The 22,344-nt window shown below is 41.7% G+C and overlaps 1 protein-coding gene across 1 annotated transcript; it reads right to left on the reverse strand.

Moving 5' to 3' along the window:
* Positions 1-213: 213 nt before the first annotated feature.
* Positions 214-20,258, reverse strand: SHISAL2A (shisa like 2A; the record flags this gene model as incomplete). The annotated part of the gene is given in 4 exon segments (XM_080623075.1): positions 214-241; positions 243-312; positions 11,625-11,764; positions 20,077-20,258. Coding segments are annotated over 4 exon segments (420 nt in total).
* Positions 20,259-22,344: the final 2,086 nt, after the last annotated feature.

Below are 22,344 nucleotides of genomic sequence, written 5' to 3' on the forward strand. Positions count from 1 at the left end.
TGGAACTGCACAGGGTAAAGACAACAGTTTACATGAAAATGACTAGCAGCAGGAGCTGGTGTGTGCAAATCAAAGTTTACTACTTCTCAGTACAGCAACCATACACAAATACATATCCTGGCACAGCTTTAGATTGGCCTCTGGCTGTCAACAGTGGTTGTAACAGCCAGGAAACTCCTCTGGAAGAGTGAGTCAGGCTCTTGTGGCTTACAGTCACAGTCCATCCTTGTGGCTCAGGAAATCTCTTCAAGCCACTTGGCTTTGTCAACAGCTTGTTTTGGTGGGGGTTTTGCGAAGGATGCAGCTCTCTATCTGCAAAATACCAATCAGAGTTAAGAATTAGCCTGAACAGAGGAAGACTTTTTTAACTGTGCTGCACAGCAGAATTGTTAAGGAGATTCTGCAAACAAATCCAGAACAAACCACACAGTTCAATCTGTTTCACTGGCATCACTTCTTTCCAAGCATCTCATTACTTTATCATGTGGAAAATTGCACCTCTGAAGGGCATCACTACAACTATGAAACACTAAATGGCTCCTCTGTGGATATATGTGGACGGGTAGATCTGCTGTTGCTTCTCCTCTGTGCAAGTGAGGATTTCACCTTACATGTGAAGGCTCAAGGCACAATGGTGCTATAACAAAACAAAACAAAGGCTTAGCAGATGTGTCTTTCATCTAACATTTCTATGCAGTGCCTCCTGAAATATGCATCATTAATATCTACATTATTCCACACATTTCTTTTTTTTTTATGATAGACATACTCACAATGTGTGCCTTTAATCTTGAAGGATACCAAAATATATTCCAGACTACACTTGAAGGATTTCTATACAAAGAAATCACTTCACTGCTCATTAAAACAGGATTGCTTCTGAGGTGAAGCACAACAGCTGTTAGTACAGCTGGGTTTAGAAGCAGATTGTCTGGATATGCAAAAAACAATGGACATCCACTGAAGTCTGGCCAGAAAATCTCAGCAAATTCAGCTAATGACAGAAGTTCTGAAGTGTGAAATCTTGGATTACAAGGCAAATGGCAACTAGCAGCAAACAGCATCACAGCAAAGAACATCACTTCCAATGCCGGTTCATCAAGAGGAATGATGCATATCTAAGTTATCAGTGATACTTCATAGATTCTTATTTTATTCTCCTTAAGGTGCTGGGGATAGTTACATGTTCCTGACCAACCTAAATAAAAACATACAAGACATACACATAAACTTAGGTTTGTACCCTCCCCCAGTATTGCCATCAGGTTGACAGCAGGATCAGCATGAATCAGCAGCATGCCCTGGCAGCCAAGAGGGCAAACCACATCCTGGGCTGCGTTAAACACAATATCACCAGCCAGGCAAGAGGTGATCATCCTTCTGTATTTAGACTTGGTGCAGCCTCACCTTGAGTACTGTGTGCAGGTCTTGCCTCCACAATTTAAGAAGGATTAACGTAACCGAGTGAGTCCAGAGGAGGGCAACAAAGCTGGTGAAAGGGCTGGAAGGTATGTCCTGTGAGGAGTGGCTAAGGACCTTGGTCTTGTCTAGGTTGGAGAAAAGGAGGCTGAGGGGCAACCTCATTGCTCTGTACACCTTTCTGAGGAAGTGATCTGTGAGGTGATCTATGAGGGTGGTGAGGCCCTGGCACAGGCTGCCCCGAGAAGCTGTGGCTGCCCCATCCCTGGCAGTGTTCAAGGCCAGGTTGGACAGCGCTTGGAGCAACCTGGTCTAGCGGAAGGTGTCCCTGCCTGTGGCAGGGGGTTGGAACTGGATGAGCTTTAAGGTCCCTTCCAACACAAACCATTCTGTGATTTCATGATCCTATGACCTCTTCTTCTTGGTTACAATAACATCATATCAATGGGAATGGTTCAAAGCTGCACCATGGGAGGTTTAGACTGGACATTAGGAAGTATTTCTCTATCCAGAGAGTGGTCAAGCACTGGAACAGGCTTCTTAGAGAGGTGGTCCTTGCCCCAAGCCTGTCAGTGTTTAAGAGGTATTTTAACAATGCCCTTAATTGGGCAGCCATGCAGTGGTCAGGCAGCTGGACCAGATGATTGCTGTAGGTCCCTTTCAACTGAAATAGTCTAGTCTATCTCTGCATACAGCATTTCTGCTTAAATACCATATCAGAAGGGATCTCAGATGTTCCTATTATGGCCACACTTCTTCTCCAGACCAAGGCCAGACCCACACACAGCCTGATACAGCATCCAAGACCCTCGCTAATCACAGCAGCTTGACACACATTTCCCTCCCAGACCTGGACAGACTCTAGCGAAAGCCAGGGGTTACTGGTGTGGCTTACGGGATCCCTGGGGCTAATCCACAGCCGCACACAAAGGCTGAGGAGATCCTTCAGACTAATCTGTTCAAGATACCCTTGGAAGAAAGTCCCACAAGTTGCCTCATTGGCTGGTCCAGTACTACTACTGCCCTTATAGTTTGGAAGATTTTCTATTACTAAATCTGGATCTACTTCAAAGTGAAATTCAACACAGTACTTACCCTGCCTGCCACAGACATGAAGGATACTCACTGTCCTGTTTTACATAACTGCACACTGTCACTCATCTTTTCTACACTTAAGCCTGTCCTGCCATTCAAAAATCTAAGTATTTTATCTCATTTTTTCTCTTTTTCTCCAGTATATCAATACCTAAAAGCATTACTGACAGAGAAACTGCCAGCGCTAACTGGAACAAATTACTACCTTACATCCTATATACAGTTCCCCTCTTTGATACGTCAGACTAAAAGACCCCAGAACATCAATACTCTATGTATGGCATACTGTAAACCCCAAGACGGTTTTTTCCCCCCACATACTTAGTTAATCTCCCTTAGGTATATTTGAGGATTTGATTTCCCTTTTTTAAATACAGCACTTTGCTTTTATCTTTATTGTATTTCACCTTTTTGATTTCAGACCATGTCTCCAGGGCACTGAGATAACTCTGAAAGGCAGTTTTACCCCCAAAGGCTTGCAACCCTTCCCAGGGTGGTGCCATCATAAATTTTATACACATGCTCTTTAGTCCTTCAGCCAAGCTCTTACTACTCAACTGGGATGGAGTACTGAGGCATCCTTCCCTCTGAAAATGTGTTTGAGAATGAGCCACAGAAAACTTCTCTTTGACTGCCTTTTCATAAAGACCTGTAGTCTTTATGAACCACTTGTTCCCACTTCTCTGACAGGCAAAATTACCTTGACAAAGAGAGAAATCAGATTGGTTTGTCATGATTTGCCTTCATGAGATCTGTATTAGGTTTTTCTTTATGCATAACTCAATTGTTTAATAATTTGATACATTACCACTCCAAGTTAGAAGCGATGCCTCCAGCTGCCTTCTTCCTCTGTTTTCCCTTTTCAAAGCTAAGAGTTGCATTTGCCCTTTTGCTGGAAAAAAAGATCATGCAAACAGGCTTGAATTGTGTGCTGAGCTACATCAGCTGCAAGGGTGTAGGGGGTCCTCTTCCTCATTAAAACCCTGTGAATTTGGCAGAGGAAGTACACATGCTAAATCAAATCTAATTGCCACATGGAGCTTTCTCACAGCAGTGGAAGGCTTGCAGCCACCGGTGGACTTTCTGGCTTATCACTGCACTGTGGCTCTCCATAACAGGTGAGAGCATGAAATCTTCAACAACCAGACTACATGAAAAGCAGAGGATAGAAAACAGGTAGAGATCTGGAATTCCTACCAACACTTTATGGGATAATCTGCTGAAGTTCAGAAAAGATCTTTGCCTCCCATTTCATTTTCACAGAAAGTTCCCAGCTGTTCCATTCTTGATCTGGAAGCAAAAAGTCTCACAGGCTAAGGGCATAGTTTTCCTGATTTTAGCCCGAAAAGTCTCAAGTATTTTGAGTCTTCATGACAATACCAGCTTCACTTTGCCAACAAAAAATAATTGGATAATTCATCCACAAAAATAAGCGTCTCATTTTTTTGGTCTTTATAGATTATGTGCATTCAAACCCCTACAATAAAATCCTCTGCAACTGGCCTTGCAATTCGCTCCCTGCAAGCAATAGTGCAGGCTACACTTCAGGGCACTCCATAAACATTAGTCTCTATGACATGGGGGAAGACAGGCAAGCTGAAGCATGAGGAAATGAAAGGCTCATGGCCTTGAGAAAGCAATGTCACATTCACAGACCTGAACTGAGGTCTCAGCTCAGCACTTAGCGCCTGCCTCAGATATTTTGGGATTTTCTCGTCACAGACGGCTTTCTGACTGCAGGATCCTTTTTAGTCTTCCCGTGGCATTTTGCTTCCACAAGCCATTTCATTTGCAACAGCAGTAAGAAAAAAATAGGTGTGGAGGTGGGTTAGAAGTTTCAAAATGAGTTTTTGTTACACTGAAGTATTTGCATGAGGACAAGCAGCCCAAACCAACCTATTATACTGATAATAGAGTGCTTGAGAAAGATGCATTTACACTTACAATGCACAGGGTGGCTTTCTTTTTAGGGGTACAAGAGAAAAGACATGAAGCAAGGAACTCTGACACATTTACTTTCCTGTTCATCTAACAACTGCTGAGCAAACAAGCCCACTTCTTTTTGTTTCAACTGTGACAGACATTGCTGATGTACAGCTATTCTCACATTCTGTGCCTGTTCAGCCATGAGCTTTTACCCCCTACAGAAAGTAAAATGCAAGTTTCATGCCATCTGAAGTCTTTTGCATTATTCATAAATTCCTCTTAAGTCTGAAGTAGAATTCACCTGTACTGGCATACATTTTAAATACCATTTTGCATGGTCTGTGCCATAGGCAGTTTGATCTTTAAACACGATTTCAGCACAAAAATCAAGTCAGTATATGAGACTTCACTTTTTGCAAGATAATACTCTTCAGTTCTTTATCAGACTTGACTCAGCACTTGTAGGTAGCATCCACAGGAAGCAGGGGATGCTAACCTAAACGACCCACCAGACAGTTCACTGCTTTTACCCTTGGTCACACAGGAGCCTTTCTAGCAGTTCATCACTAAACAATTTGTTTTAAATGATAAGTTACAAGGGCTGCCTCCTTAATATGCTCTGGTACATCCAGGACAGCATAAGGAAAAGGCCAAAGGCAGCATAAGGGGAATGTAATGTCTGGTGCACACAGCCACGATGGAATATTCATGTACAAGTAAATCAGTAAGAAGAGATTTCTCTGTGGTAGGACTGTTTTCAAGTCTCTGCAGATACTCCTGTGGAAGTTCAGCATCAGGGCAATGCATAAGAACTGTATGATATAGAATCATATATAAGGACTCAAATCATAAGCAATCTGCTAGGCCTTTTCAGAAACCTAAAAACCCACATAACGGTTCCAGGCATTTTGAAAAATGCTTATCATATCTGCATCACATATAAAACAGATCAGAGGGTATACAAATACAATAGAGTAAGAGGAAAACAAATGTTCTCACTGTACCTATTTTCATGACACCATTGGCAGAATCCATCCAGTGCCTCTGTTTTTTTAACATATTGAACTCCCTCTGGTCTCACTGTCTGTAAAACAAAAGCCTTTTTAGCAAAACTAATAGCATTATTCTTCCTTCAGTTGCATAGTAATATACAGATGTACCAGAGAAAACACAGTTCCTGGAATCTTCCTCTATAGTTTTTGGAGGATGAGATAAACTAGAGCTATTCCCCTTCCTGTTCCTAAGCGTCTGGGAGGCTGCAATTAATGACTTATGTTAAAAAGGAATAAACATTAAGATCAAAACTAACATAAGGTAGCAGTACTGTGGTATAAGAAGGACTTATAGCAGGAAATCAGAGTGTCTCCTTAAAGGAATGGCATAAAAATTTCCCTTACTCAAGAAAATAGATCAGAAATCTCAAACATTCATCCTGCTCCAAACATGACCAGTCACTATTGCTTTCACTGCACCTTCCATCCAATGACCCCAAAGCACTGCATGGGGGGAGGCTTACGATTTGTCTTTGCATGAAAGAAGTGTCACCCCGGGTTTTAGAAAGATTAAAGGGAAAAATTGCAAATAAAGCAATTTTTAATTAGGCATTTCACCTGTCGTCCAGGAAAATTTAAGTTCTGGCACCTCCCATCTTTTCAGTGTTGGATTTTGAAGCCCACTAGTAGTTGAGTGTTGTTTTTCAGAGCACAATTTCAAAGGTTAAAATAAGTAACAGTTCATTAACATTCTACCAGGCAACTGACAGACACCTGCTTTCCTGCTCTGATGCTCTCAACCCTGCTAGCCCCATCCTTCTTCCACACCTTCCCAGGTGCACCCAGGCCCTTGAAGTTTCTTCTTTATCTACTGGCTCCAAAACTTCTTGTTCCACCTTCTCATCTAAGTCTCCTTATGGATCTCATCAGTCTTCTCCCCATATTTCCCATTAGCCTCGAGTCCAGCACTGTCTGACCTCATTTTCCAGTTTCCCACTGCTTGGGCCAACACAGAGATTAAAGAGAAAGGAAGAGAAGAGAGAAGCATAACTAGGAAGGGTACTTCTGTCTAGAGGAAGAGTGTGGGGAAGGGATTAAAAAAAGTTCCTGTAACCAAAAGGGATGAATAGTTGAGAATTTTAGTATTTTCATTTAAAAAATAAAAGGAAGCCAAGAAAATGAGGCAAAAGAATTACCTGGTTTTGAAAGCTACATTTTATTTCGTTTGAATTGGAAAAAACTGCAGTTCGGAATTTGATAGTTTGACATTTCAAAAACTCTGCAAAATAATACTTAAGCCAAGATCTTAGTTGAAACCAAGTCTTTTCAGTGAGTTAGTTCAGCTGTGATCAAAAGAAACCCAAAAAGCAAAACTATAAAATTCCTAATCAGCTATAAGAGGAAGGAAGCCTGGTTTTGAGCTCTGTCTACATTTCATATCTAAACCAGCTTACAGCATCTATGGGTATCTTTGCAGTATAAAATCTGACTCGATGAGCTGCAAAAGCCTCACTGGTACAAGAAAGTTTAGGAAATGTAAAAGCTAACGAGTCCAATTTAACATTTCCAGATTTAATCTTTCCTAGCAATAGAACTTCGAGCTAATGCTACCCTTCCACTAAATTTGAATTCCCAGCTCCAAAATAGGAAAGTTCTTCATTTCCTAAAGGAAAAGAAATAATATTTTGGGGGGTTTGGATTTATTTTTCTTCTAAAAGTGAAGCCCATTTGGCTGATTTTCCCCATATACAAGTACCTGAGGCAAATGGCTGGCAAAAAAAAAGATAGCCTAACTAGGGAAAACTTAAGGCCAGCTGCAGAAAGACCATATAGCGGAAATTATTGATAAGCCTAGAAAGCAAAGCTATCAATGCATACTCCAAAACACAAGCACAGTGTTACTGAATTCAGACAACAACTCTCTGGTTTCAGAACCAGCAGTCAGATAACTATAGAGCTAAGGAGGAGAATGTGAGAGTTCAGTGCTTTTTCATCAAAGTATCTGAATGTTTTGTATATTTGCAGAGTGTCCCATAAGGAATCTTAATTAAGGAGAGAAATAGGGACAGGAAGGTCATCTGGCTATTTTCTGAGCTGAGTTTTTCCTTATGAAATGAAACCATGAATTTTTGCATACTATGATGTCACTGCTGTGTAAGAATACAGAATTAATCTCTTCTATTAAAGAACATTTTTCCCCAGCACTTATGAGTAATTTAGAAGGCCACAGTTCTCTTCACACTCCAACCCAAAGGTCCCTGCTGTCTGACTCTGAATGCATTAGAGAGGTCTTCTTGTGCTAAGCTTTAAAAGAAAATGTTAGTTACCATCATAAAATCTAATTTGCTATTCTCACTTTACAGTGGTATAGGACACCTTGCCCCAAAGGTCCTCCTGGACTATTTCTGGCGGAAACACAGGGACAACTCAGAAAATGTGTTTACAAACTGTTTGGGTCACCAAGGTGGAAAGTCTCTATCTACCTTTTTACCTCTGGTGGCAAAACCCATTCTAAGGGGCCAGCAGAGATGATCACTCCTCTCCCATTAGCTGTGTGGTCCAGAGAAGCACATGTGTATCTTTTCCCAGAGCTGAGCAGCAGATATGCCTCTAGATTCTTCCTTTTCTGCCTGCTTATCTCTCCTCTCCTGACAATTATGCCATCTTGACCCAGTCCTCCTCATCTCCCCCAGATGCTCTAGTATTGTTCACTCAGCCTTAACAAAACACTTGCAATCTTGTGACTCCCTAGTTCCCTACATTTTAAAAGGTATAAAACTTTTGCATAAAGAGAAGCTTTTTGGTTAGGAGGAGGACAAAGTGGATGACCAAATTCCCTTTCGCCTTGGGAAAATCCATAAAGTTTGCATTCTCAGGGCTTGGAATTCTTTGGGGCCTTTGTTTACCAAGAAACACTTATAGTTCTCCAGCCTTCAAATGGGAGAAACAATGAAAAAAATCCTTTCTCTCAGGAAGAGCTCACTGAGCAACTTGTATGACTAAAAAGCGAGTTCACTATACTAAGAAAAAGTATGCTCCAATGATTTGAATACTCCCCTTGGTCTCAAAAAGCATGGCTCAATTCTCTGTACCACAAAATCTCTGTGTCAAGCTAGTCTTGACATATTATAAGCAAAAGGACAAAGGGCTTCTGGTTAGCAGTGCCCTTTCAAAATTCCACTGGACACTAATGTCTGAACTGACACACAAAGCATTAAAAATACGACACTTCCCTGCAGTTATGCCTCTGTGAGATGGGGCTAATAGTATCTCCCTACTTCAGAGAGGTAGCTGTGAGGATAGAGCTAAAACTGAAGTACTTTGACATTTTAGAAAGGCAGACCATTATAACCCACAAGCCAAACCCTAGGTGAACCTCACATCCTAAGGCAGAGTGCAAACAATAAACAAGTGATGCATAAAGAGCTGAGACATGGCTTGTAAAGGAGAGGATTTCATTTAAATACATACAGTATGCTGCTGCTTTTTATTGAGAAACAGTAGATCTGTTAAGAAACTAGACTGTAAAGTCCTTGAGATATGGGATCTCCTCATTTGCCTGGAAACAGTCTTGCACATACGGGATCAACTCTACACTATGCTACTACAAATAGAAATGAGTAGAACTATTAACATTTAAGTAGTTCCTCCTCATCTACACCAGTGACTGAGCTCATTTTTCTTGAAATTCAAGTCAGATTAAAATGCTAGTATTTATTAGGGCTAGCAACATGCTTAGCTAACTCAGGAACCCCATATATAATATCTGTATCAATGCTACCAAAGACCATTTGTTCAAGTCTAAATAGAGGCGAATTCCAGGCAGTGTACTTTTTGAACTCAGAAGCTTTAACAAAGGCTGCACAAAAGGTAGATTATGATCAATCTTGAAGTAATTTCTGTAAAAAAGTCAGCTATTCTACTTCAATATTTAGGAGATCTTGGATGAGCCCACAGAACAATGACCAACTTTGACTATTACATGAAGGAGGAAAGGCATACAATAACGAATTTTATGTTTAATGAAATACAAAGCTCCAACTGAGCTGATGTATTATCAGTGAAATTGAATATAATAAAAAAATTGCTTTTATGAATGAGTGCTCTCTGAATGCTCCAAGGGGACAGATGATGCACAACACCTGATGTGTGACGCAGCTTTTGTCTCAACAGCAGATTATGCTAGCCCAGAAAAAGCAGGGCTGAGCCAAGTTCACAGTTAAAATACATGGTCCTCAGGCCTAACATTTTCTGCAGCTTCTAAAAACTGTTTTAATTTTTTTAATTCATTTTTATTGCCTATATATGATTATGCTCAAATCTCAGAAGAACTGAAAGAGGAAGAAAGAGGCTGCTTTTATTGTTCCCCAGGCCTCAAAGCAGCTAACCAGTCATCTTGTAAGACACTCAGCCCTTGCATGACTACCATGCAAAAGAAAACCCGATATGACGAAGGGAAGCACTCAAGCTTGTCAATGAAATCCTTTAACATTTTCAAAGATTTCTCAACCCTGGCAAAGTGACTGGCTTTCAATTTCTGGCAAACCACCTCATCAACAGCTAAAGCTACCAGAATTTAGATGTAAAATAACTGTCATTCAGAGCAGCCAAAGAAGCAGAATAATAAAAGTGAAAGAACACAGGATGAGAGCAAAGTCAAAACAGTGTTTAAATACAAAGCAATGCAGGCTGAATAAAGCTCAAAACAACACAGGTTTTGGAAAAAGCAAAGATCCCTCAGCTTCCTGGAGTCGTAACACCTGGAATCATGAGAGACAGGATGCCTACATGAATGTTGGGTCATCAGTGGGGAAGCTCAGGATGTTGTTCACCTCATGGTAGGAAGAAAGGAATAATCTCTAATGCCCAAGCAGGATGCGATTCTGCAGCAGGGTTCGAGTCTGTAGAGAAAGATGAAATCACTTGGCTGCAGTGGTGCACAAGCACCTGCCTCCTTCCCAGCTCCTTACATGCCAAACATGTCTGGCATAAAAACACAAAGCATGAGAAAAACAGCACTACTGTCCTGGCAATGGATCAAGAGCTGATGCCATAATAGGAAAACCTGAGGGAAGAAGTTAAACAGCAACATGTTTAAAAGCATAATGCCAGTTTATAATTAGAACATAACCATCTTGTAAAAGATCACTAGGCATTTTGCTCATCCCACCCACAAGTTTATTTAGGTTGCTCTAGGTAGCAGGTCTGATTTCCACTCTCTCCAGGATGGTGTCAAGTTTTCAATTTGCAGATTAGTAGCAGTTTGCTGAATGTGTGACTTCCACTTCAGCAGCTTGCTTAGCTTATACAGCTCCAAAGGAAGGCTTTGCATTTCCTGATGGTCCTGCAAAACACTTTTAGACCAAAGCCCGCATTCTTTGGAGAACAAGACACAGGAAGTTTGGTATGAAGTGGACTGTGTTAGCTAGACACTCAGGATAGGACTTGCTGCTGTATAATAGACTATAATTGCAGTAACTCATTGGTCACTATTCCCCTTTTTCAACTTCCAAGTACAACATTCTCTTTGCTTCCTACAGCTTTACTGGATGTGGGAAGTCACATTTAAACACTCAGGAAGTCCAAGACAAAGGGTGAAACTTTTTGCCATCAAAACTTGCAGTCAGATTCCACAAAGGTAGTGAAACATAGCAGCAGCACAGGTTTTCCCACACCAGTGCTGGCTACATGCACTGCTCCTGCTGGTATCTGCCAACGTAGTTTGGGCACAAAGATATGGATTACTGGAACTGAAGCAAAGAGTCTTAGATTTGGACTGGACCCTATGTCAGGAAGAAAGAAAAACGAATGATCTCTCCCTGTCACAAGAAAATACACCTAAAATCTCTTTTGATATTCTTATTCCTAGAATGAAATCACTACTGTATGTTTATGTACTCTTGACAGCAACTAACTTATTAGACCTCATCCTAATAAAGGGACTTATTTGTTGCACCCTTACTTAGTATTACAAAGTTTTACTCTTCCTACTAGTAAATAAATACACTGATCTTGTGTTCATGGTTTTTATTTGCATTTGGTATACACTGCATTCAGAAGGTAAAACAGCAGGATAGCTTGTCTACATCTTGAGGTCCCCGTGAGAAATACACACTGCTGGATTCCATTTAAACACAGAAAAAGGCTTTATCTCTGCAGGAGATTATGTATGTCAATAACAACTGGTCTTACCTGCCATCTGTAAGCTTAAACCAGTATCCAGTTTGCTGCGTGGCTTCGTGCTGATAAACAAATAACAGAGAACACACACAGTGATGATAAAAGCAAAGAGGACCACTGCTGCTATTGACAGGCCCACCAGTGCTCCAACACTGAGAAGAGAAGAAAAACAAAGAAATTAAGTGCACAAACAGCCTGGGATACCCTTTAAAACAATGGTCAGGATCACATCTGCAGGTTCCTTGTATTCAGGCAGGGGAGTGACTGTATTTTACTGTACTCAGAAGTTTAGAGCTCAATACTTAAGTTGCATAAACTGGAATTATTTCATTGCCCTCAGAAGGATCAATGCCATTACACAGCAGTTGGACATCTGGCCCTTGGTGACATTTCCTGTTATCTATGCATAGTAATCCTGAGTCTGATTTAAACTGTGCTTATGAAAATCAGAAATAACTTCATGCAGTAACTGGCATCAGTGAGATCAAGAACTTTTCCAATGTAGCGCATATTCCTAGATAAGCATGATATTCTTTACTGTGAGAGTGACAGAGCACTAGAACAGGTTGCCCAGGGGGGTTGTGGAGTCTCCTACATTGGAGATATTCAAGGCCCGGCTGGACAAGTTCCTGTGTGATGTACTTTAGGTTACCCTGCTCTTGCAGAGGGGTTGGAGTAGATGATCTTTTGAGGTCCCTTCCAACCCTTGGGATTCTGTGATTCTGTGATTATAGAAATATCACATGCACACGCAAAGAGGGATTCCAGAGATCAAGCAGCCCATACAGTCTCCTTTTTTTCAAACATCGTAACTATTAAAGCTATATTTTAAGTGTGAAATACCATTTTTATTGGAAGAAGAGCCTGTTAGAGCACTTCAAGCAAAGTGCATGTTTGTCACAGACTTCTCACCAAGGCTGACACGCCTGTAAAAAATAGAGTGAAAAGTGTGCAAGCCACATTGTTCAGTTCTGTTAGGAGCTCTGTAGAGCAGGGTGCAGTACTGTGATCACTGTTGTGCCTTCATGCTAGGCATGCAATAAACCACCAAACAAGACTGGATAAGTTCTTCCATGATATTTGTCAGGGTAAAAAGAAGACTAAAGATTAATTAATTTACACAGGATCTTAATTATTCAGGAGGCCAAACATATAGCTGTATATGTAAATTTTATCAAGATACTACTTCTGCAGGATAGAAGCTACTTTATACTTTTCCATAAACATTCAGTGAGACGGTATCTGTATATACAGAAATCTCTTCAGAAGTTTCCTTATTTCCAACCCTTCTTTTCCTACTATAAAATTCTCATGATGAAATAAAGGACTGACTGCAATATAGTGTAGCTATCACTTACTAACCTCTTCTGGGCCATTTGATGCCTACAGTGTTCCAGTCCCCTATTCCACAGCCCATGCCAAAGACCCTGATTTCTGGTGAAATTAAACAGCAGCCTTTTGGTCACGGACGAAGAAGAATCCAAGGACTGAGAATCCTTATATTACGACTCTGGTATATTTACAGTTTTGACAGATATAAAAGAGACAGAAGAGAGATGAATGTCTTAAATTCTACAAACTCCATCCTCTAGTGATAAAAATGCCTTTATATATCATCACTATCAGTGAGAAGTCAATTCTACTGTGGCCTTATAGGGATATGAGAAGAACTGTGCCTTGGGATGTTTTCACGAATTTTACATTCAAGCTACTGCAAAGCTTCTCTCCAAGCTCCTGTAACACCAGTAGAAAGATATGTCTACAGAAGAAACTCTAAAGATCAGCAGATATCAGTATGACTTTAAAATACAAATCACATCAGTTATTGGTCCGATCCATTAATGAAGTTTGTGCAACATTTAGCTCTTTGCACAACTCAAATGATTAGTTATCAGCAAAATGATTGGTTCTTGAAACAATAACTTCACCCTTATACAGATCTTCCATGGTACTTATCATCTGCATGAACTAGAGTGTTCTTATATGTTTGTGTATATATGCACATATTAAGCAAGTTTTTCCTTATCTTTTTTGGTTCAAACAAAACTTACAGGCAAGCGGTATTCTGCTCAATATGGAACTGCATATAACCTTGCAGTCAGAGATGTCATCTAGGTTCTGGTCTTACTTATGCATTTTCACGTAGAACACCTTGACCCAAACGGACAAAACACAAGAAATATACCACAGGAGGCTGAGGTGAGCAGCCATTGAACCAAGAATGATCTCCACAGCTGAATCTATTTGAGGAAGAAATAGAAACCCAAAGGCTCTTCAGAAACAGGTATTTGTGCTTTTTTGTCATGTCTGTACTAGCTCTATTTTAAGATTCCATTTAAATAACAGTCTGCAGTTCAGGACAAAAGAAGTTGCTCACCATTATCCAAATATTAAGCGGAGTCAGCTGTTCTAAAGCTGAATAGTTTAAGTACATATTAAGGATTATATGTTTTTGTTTGGGCATCTATTGTTTCTTAGTTGTAGCTCTCCTCCATGCAGTTGTAGAATACAATACAGTTCTGCACTGTATAGCACACACATCTTCTGTATCACTACACAGCTTATGTAAGATGCTTTGTGAGTTACAAATGGCAAAGGTAAGAAAAGCAGTTCCTGAAGAACTCTACATTATTTCCTAGTAGAGGTCAAGGACTTTTGATCGGTTATGTGTCACTAAGTATTTGTTATGCTCCAGCAGCAATGTGAAAATATCATCCAAAACATGGAGATCAGCATCACAAAACCAAATACACCCCAGATCTCACTTCCTAAATCAATCGGAAATTAAGATTCAGTTTGTACTTACTGTTTTTAAGCACCACATTTCAATACCAGATTGTTCTCAACATTCTGAGGCCATCAACCTTTTAAAATATATTAGCAAGTTCTTTAAGGTTACTTTGGGGTTAAAGTTCAGGGGTGGAGGGTTGTTGCTGAATTTAGAGAGATTCAGTATGCCTTCCACAGCTCTGAACACTCAAGTTTCCCAGCCAGAACATAGCCTTTTCTTTTTTAAAAAAAGTTGAAACTGATATCAGAATCAAAATAAGTATGTTCTTTGATCATTTTAATGACCAGTTTCCTCTGAAAATAAGGACAGCACTTCAGCATGTCCTCTAGATTCTACAGCAGTTACTATGGTGCTGCGTATCCATCTAGGAATGTCTCTGCTAAAAATGTTCTATCATATTCCCATCTTTACCTTAAACACTAGGTGTTTAAATGCCACTCAGCAGTCCACAGGCTTCAGGGGGTGTCTTCAGCATTAAAGCAGAGGCATTAAACAAGCAAACTAAAAAGTCACTTTTGCCCCCAGCTGTGGTCTCATTAACAAAACCTGGCATCAACAAGCTTCTCATCCACTCCCAAAATGGTGATCTAGCATAAAAACAGCAAGGAAGGGCCAGGGATAACCCTGGCAGCATTTACACAGCTTTTCAAACATGAGCAATGCTTGGTAGAAGATCCACAGACCAAACAGAACTCTCCCAATTAACCTTCTACATAGAGCCATACCACACACTTCAGTGATGCTCCTACTGCACCGAGTGCCACACCACCACACACACTTGCAGCACTGCCACACATCTCTGCACAGCCAAAGGCTTTACTGCAGTTTGTCAGCAGACTCCCCAGGATGCTGTCCAGAGAGATGCTTAGTGGGTCATTGACATTTCTGTTAGTGGATGCTCAGCATCACACACCTGCAGTTACTTTTAGTCCATAAATTAGTCCATCCACACCAACAAGAGCTAGGAAAAATTTAAATATCACTAAGCAGATGCAGTATGTCCACTGATATATCGGAAGGATGCTCATAAGTCATCTGGATCCACATGAATCAGATGTTCCTAATGCCACTGTTGCAACGACATGTTGTACATGGTATTTGCAAAGCAAACAGATAAATATTTCCAGGAGACTGGAGGAACGGGCATACAGGAACAGAAGACTTGCTATTTTGGAGAGAGAAAACAGACTTCTGGAGATCTGTACGGTAAAGCTAGGCTACAGCATTGGGTCACCATGGTTCTATGAGTATTCATTAGTAAAGCACTTTGAATAAAATCTGTACTCGGCCTGCCGGAGTTTTAATAGAGTATGTAATATGACATGAAACTTATAAAAAGTACAGATTTGAAATAGATACTATAATTGTATTTGATACTGAAAGAAGCCATGAAATTTGCAAACTAAAACTTAATTGAACAGTGACAAAAATGATTCTAAAATATTTCATACTAATGAGAAACAAAAAAGGTGCTGACTGAACCTAATTGCATGACAGAGCAGTACAAATACCGCATGTCCAGCATTCCTCCCCCTCCGCTCTGCTTTGCAGTATAAGTAGATGTCATGATAACTGCATGTTATGCTCAGCACACAGCTCTGTTTAGTGTTCTGCTCACTAGTGTTTCACAGCACCTGCATTTTGTGGTTTCAAAAGCTGCACATCCTTCTGATTGGGCTTGATGATCTTAAAGGTCTTTTCCAACCTAGCTGATTCTATGAATTCTGTACACCCCTGACTTTTCCTAATGTTCCTTTCCCTGTTCCATGGGCTTTTGACTGCTATAAGAGACAGAAGAAACATTCTTCTTTGCTGAGATCAGCTTTACAAGAAATGCAGGAAAGGAATCTTGGCAAAAAAAAAACAAATTCAAAACCTATACTATTTAAGTATCAACAAAAAAGAAGGCATAAGTGAGAAATTAATAGTATCACAGATAATAAATTCAGAGGAAAATATGAAATGTGTCAGAGTTGCTCAAAGGTCATTTATGATTGTCCAGCAGCTCCTAACACAGCAGGTATTAAGAGGCACTTGTCAAATACTGCTGTTTTTGCAGGGGTGGGAGGGAAAAGATGATTCCATTTTGGTAAAAAGTAGTGCAGTATACAGCTCTCAACATAGTACAGGCAGCAGTGATTTGGTAACAAAAAAATAGCATAGGCAACTATTGCTTCAGGTTGCCTAGGCTGCTGGTTATTGCATGAACTGCTTCCGTCAGAGCTGGCTGCTAAGTGGTCCAGCAACAGATCTCCCACAGCAGGAAAAACACAAGAGAAATAGGCAACAGCTTCCTCAAATTCTGCCTGGTGTGTCACCAAACAGAAATAATCCCTGAGATGCCACCAACCACTTGGTGGTTCATTCAGTTGCTGCTTTCAAATCAGTGGCGAGTCAAGCAAAGACAGATTTAGAATGAGAAACTTAAAGTTCCCGAGTAAAGCAAATCCTGCAACAATTACCTCATCAGAGTTTCCAGCTCCTTTCCCTTCGTCAGTACATTCAATCTCCAGACTTACCTTGGCTGGTTTGGCTAACTCTTGAATAGTTTTAAGTCTTAAGGGTTTCAAGTCTTAAAAGCATGTCCTCAAAGGCTATAAGAAGCATCTGAAGTACTATTTTAATATATTGTTGTTAAATACTGATATAAATAACGGTCTGAAACAAAGCCAAGCAAGGCACTGATCACCAAAACATTCTGAGAGACAAGAAAATGTTGTGGGTTTTTTTTTATGTTTTCCTTAAATTCCTAAGGGAACTATCATGTACAAATGTATCCAGTTTCCAAAGTGCTGCAATACCATAGGGTTTCCAGTGTGTTAGCAACTAAACTTTGTGATTTGTTATTGGAAAACACTTCTATAATTTTGCTTAGAGGTGTAAATTGTATTTATTCATCTCTTCACAGTTATGGCAGAAGTTAAGCACAACCAAAACCTCATCAATCGCAGTTTCCTCAGATCCTTTCAGTAGCTTAAAGCCATCACAGACATAAAAAAAAACCAAAACTCTACAAATTCTTAAGTTCCAAAGTTTTGGCACAAATTTATGACCTAGGTATAGGCCAAGTAGTCACACTTCTCAGACCCAGAAAATCTTTGCAAAGGAAGATCCTTCAGAGGTGCTTCATTAAAGCCTCTCATAGGATTCAGTTCTTTGAGGTACCTTCTGAAAAGATGAAGCTTTAACAGTCTTCACTGCAACATCTCATCCAGATGCAAGAGCAAAAGTAACTTAATCTTTCAGTAGTTCTACCATTTTGGGAAGGCTTCCTGTGACCAAAATAGCCCTAGACTATGCAAAAAGATCATGTAACATTAAAACAGTACGGGTACTGTTTAATGAGAAAAGTGTAAAAGAGGACTCTCAGGGATGTCTTCTCACATGAGAAGCTGAGTAATTCCGTGCCAGACACAGCTGTGGATGGCTTGGGAGATTTCCCACATTCAGCTGACTACTTTTACCAGACAATCCAGACTTTAAATAACTATACATTAAATAGTAGATAAGATTAATTAAATGAAAGCAAGCCTGCAGTACTCAATAACATTTACCCAAGAGCCCTGAAGGAATTCACATGTGACAATGTAAAACTGCTGCCCAAGGCAACCCATCATTACAAAAAGGACACTGTCAGAGGACTGGTAGCTAGGGAGCATAACTCCAACCTCAAACAGAGTTCTAGAGGGGAACTCAGGAACTACAGACCAGTAAATATGATTTCCACCCTTCGCAAGACAGAAACGTCTGTAAAAAAAGGAATAATACCATTAAGCAAGACAGAAAAGGTCCGTAAAAAAAGGAATATCATTAAGGCCAAGGGACAGACACAGCATCAGGGCCATTACAACAGGGCACTGAGCACATCTCGGTTGTATCTGACCCTGACTTTTACCCCCAAGCCATGATTCCCAGGTCTGTCTCAGAATCACCCTACCTGTATGCAAGAAACCAGTCCTTTGACAGTGAAGCCACTACCCACATCCATTTATTACCACACTCTGCTCTCACGAAGCTGCTGGCACTCACTGCTTCCTGAAAAAAATCTTTCATTATAGAGTCAGCATTACTACAAGTGGAAAATGCTGCCTTGTTAACCTGCTGGAGTCCACAAAGTGTCAACAAGCAGATGGATAAAGGAACCCAGCAGACAGATTTTTCAAAAAGCCTTTGGAAAATCCCCACACTGAAAGTGGGTCTAAAAAGATTGAACTGATGCAGGATTAGGAAAAGGTTTTGTTACAGATTCAACGCTGCTTAAAAATATAAAGCACCGGATTGAATTGTCTTGAATACAAAGAAAAGCTTTCAGAGATCAGTTCTGCGACTGACTTTCTGCAGTGTCTTCATCAATGACCTGGAGAACAAAGAAACCTGAGTTTCTGATGATCCTAAGCCCCCGCAAGCAATCAAATGCTACAAGACTTGCAAAAAACTGAGTGAGCAGGCAAAAGTGATGTAGATGAGCTTCAGTGTACATAATGTAATATACAACCAAACATAAACCAAGCCTACACGACAGTGAACTTGGATCTAACCATTCTGAACTCAACAGAAGTTTGAGAACCATTAGTGATAGGTCACCGAAATCACAGTCAATGTGCACCAGCAGGCAAAGACATCAAAGCTCTGGCCATCAACAAAAAGGATTTTGAGAGCAGGATTAAAGGCAGCATTTTGTCACTGTAGCAAAACCTTGCTACACCCACCTCTTGAGCAGACAGCTCCAGATAGTCCCTCTGAGAGCAGCACTGTGGAGTGCAAAACGGATGACAGACAACTAAAATGATCAGTGGGACATAGCATCTGCCTTAATGGTAACTCAAAAGGATTAAGACTGTTCAGTTTGGAGAGAAGAAAGCATTGAACTGATACACCAAACACAAAATTTTGAACATTGTGCAGAAATGGAACATGCAACTGTTGTTCACCAAATCTCACAATACAAATGCTAGAGGATACTCCAGAAAACTAGTAGGAAACAGTAAAAAACAGGGTAAAGGATATTATCTTCAAAAAACAGGTAGTGACTGCTGCCACGGGAACTGCAGAAGCAGACGGCAGAAGCAAGTCCAGAAAGGGGTTAGACAAAATCATTAGACAAGTCCATAAAGAGATAGCAGACGCATTATGCAGAGGTGTGCAAACACCCTGACACGTGGACACTGAAGAGCCTGCGAGGAATGAGGCACAGAGCAGCCGGGCTGCGTGTATGCAGCTCTGCCACTGCTGGAGATGAACTGGGATATAGATGGACCCAGAAGAGCACGTCTGATTATCTGCCACTTTCCAAGATGAAAGTTATGTAGTGCTTGACCTTAAACACACAGAAAAGTAGCTGAAGTCATCGGGAACTTTATTCACACAGCATCTTACATGCTCAGGCCCCGAGCCAGCAGTTCACCTCACACCGAAAAGTCGGAGAGATGCTCTGTACACGGGCACTGAGCGTTTCCTTACCAAAGCCACAAGTTATTTCCGTCAGAAACCACCCTGGTACAAGCAGAACTCCTGAGTAGCAGCTGCAGCTCCGCCGCTACTCTCAGCGGGACAAAGGCTACAAGTCCCTCAGAAACAAACCCTCAGGCAAGCTCAGGCGGACGCAGGTCTCCCACCCCCCGGGGCCGTCGAGCCTCCACACCACCCGCCATGCGGGACCGGGCAGCACCCTACCTGAGCCACCACATGTAGCTGTGCTCGTAGGGGAAGAAGCTGTGCGGGTCATCGCAGCAGTACTTGACGTCCTGGAAGCCGCAGCAGTACACGGCGCTGGCGTCGCCGCCCGTCCGCGGGCAGCTGAACCCGCTCACCAGCACCTTGTCGGCGTTGAGGTAGCTGCTGCACTCGGCGCTCATGGTGCGGCGGTCACCCCCCGGGCTGCCCGGCTCCTCGGCTCCGGCGGCACCCGGGCGGGAGGTGGGGCGGCGAGCGGGCGGAGCTCGGGCGGGCAGGGGGGCTGCGCTGGCGGCGGGCGGGAACCGCCGCCCCCCTCCCGTGAGGGGTCGCCGCAAGGCGGGAGCCGGCCGCGTCCTGAGGTGAGGAAGGGCGCGGAGCGCTTCCCGCCCTTTGAGGACGGAGGGAGAGGGCACTGAGGGGCTGAGGCCCGCCGGGGTACTCACCTCAAAGGCAGCACGCAGCGTCTCTCCCTCATCTTGGTTTCCCCTCAGCGTTCGGTCCCACGTTGAGGAGATACTTTAGGGGTCTGCCGTCAGCCATTAGCCTCGGTGGGGTCTCAGGACAGCCAAAGCAAGAAGGTAATTAAGAGAGGTCACACCTTGGCTTTATGAGAGGTAAAAACACCACGTAGCATTTAACATTTCTGAGAGACCAGTATCCTACACTTAAGAGGGCATTTCCTTTTGGCATCTTTTAGTTTTAAAAGTGGGCCCTAGAGAGTCATTCTGTTACTTATATGAAAGGTCCTCTCCTGAGGGAAAGGTGGGTAGACCTTAGCTCAAGATAATGCGCACCTCTACATGCAACTTCGCTCATGGAAAAAAGGATAATAAAAAGCTTCCAGGAGAGCAATGGGTAGACACAATCCCCTCTGAGGACCTGGCCCTCCTTTCCAGGCTACAAGAGAGCCTGAATCAAGTGCTTTGCCACACAGTGACCTGCCTTAAGGAAAAGTTCAGGTTTTAGAGAGAAAGGGAAGTTGTGCAATATCAGCAGAGCTTGACTTAAATTCATAAGGCCACATTAATTCAACCAACACTTCACTTTTAATTTCAGGTCCTGCCTTGAGATGAACTCCAAACAAGTACGAACTTAACGTCATTGAGCTAACTGCCAGGCAACAGCAAGAGCCAGGAGCAATGGCAGTTTAGAGAGAGGCAGTGTCCTCACCAACCAGGGTGCAGGATTTGAACACTTCTAGGCTGGTAACAGGCACCATCAACAGTCCCAGGTAAGATGGGCTACCATATGAAGTCCAGGGTCCATCTAGAGAGACAGGACAGGAGGCAGGTTACCTACAGCATAGGTCTAAAGTGTATCCAGGAGGACCAGCAAGCAATCCAGGCCAGCAGGAAACAGCAATGAACACAGGCATACCTCTGGTGTATCTTAAGGAAGGTCAGGCTCTCCTGGCAGGAGCTTAAATGTGGCTCCTGGACCAATGAGCAGAGGTTGTGGGTGTGATGGGGACCCAGGTGATGCTGGTGAGCGGCTGATAGGGGTCACTTAAAGCCCTGATACAGCTATCTTCTAGCACAACATGTAGTCCCCCTATGTTATGGTGTTTGACTGTACTTCCTAAAAGTATAAATATTCTTCAGTTGCTTGGTAGGTTTTATTCTGTGAAATCAACCCTGACTTAGCACCAATTGAAGTCAGAAATTCAGTCAGGGTCTATCTATTGAGTTACAGATTTGCCTTCCTAATATTTAGATGCATATATGAATAGCCAGGGAAGATTCAAATTATTCAACTGTTGGGTGCCTTAATTTTGAGCAGTTTGAGAAATTTACCTTAGGGGCCTCAAAACCACGCTCAATGCTTGATGTTGTACTGTACAAAGTGAGAGGATGAATGACAGTGATGTGGCTGGAGCAGAGTCAAGTAAAGGAGGCCAGGAGGAATCAATGAGTATTGAACATAAACAAGGAAAAAAGCTAGATTGCTATCAGATCTTGTGACAGTTGTAATTTCATCACTTATGTTGTTCAGATGAAATCAGATTTAATCAGATCAATTATGGTAAAATTGAGGATTAACTTATTTAGAATGTATGTTAGGAAAATACTAGAAAGCAGCCTTTTAACCTCAGTTACGTCATTAGTGTCACTACATGTTAGGATTTAATAATGACTTTTGTGATACTTGAGGTCCTTTTTAAAGATCAAGCCCCTGGTCATTTGATTTAGAGTGAGTTTTGTTTCAGTACAGTAGCTTAGCCTTTCAAAGACATGGAGACTGTGTTTCTGTGATTGAGAAAAGAGT

Source organism: Psittacula echo, assembly GCF_963264785.1.
Source record: "Psittacula echo genome assembly, chromosome: 7".
NCBI lineage: Eukaryota > Metazoa > Chordata > Aves > Psittaciformes > Psittacidae > Psittacula > Psittacula echo.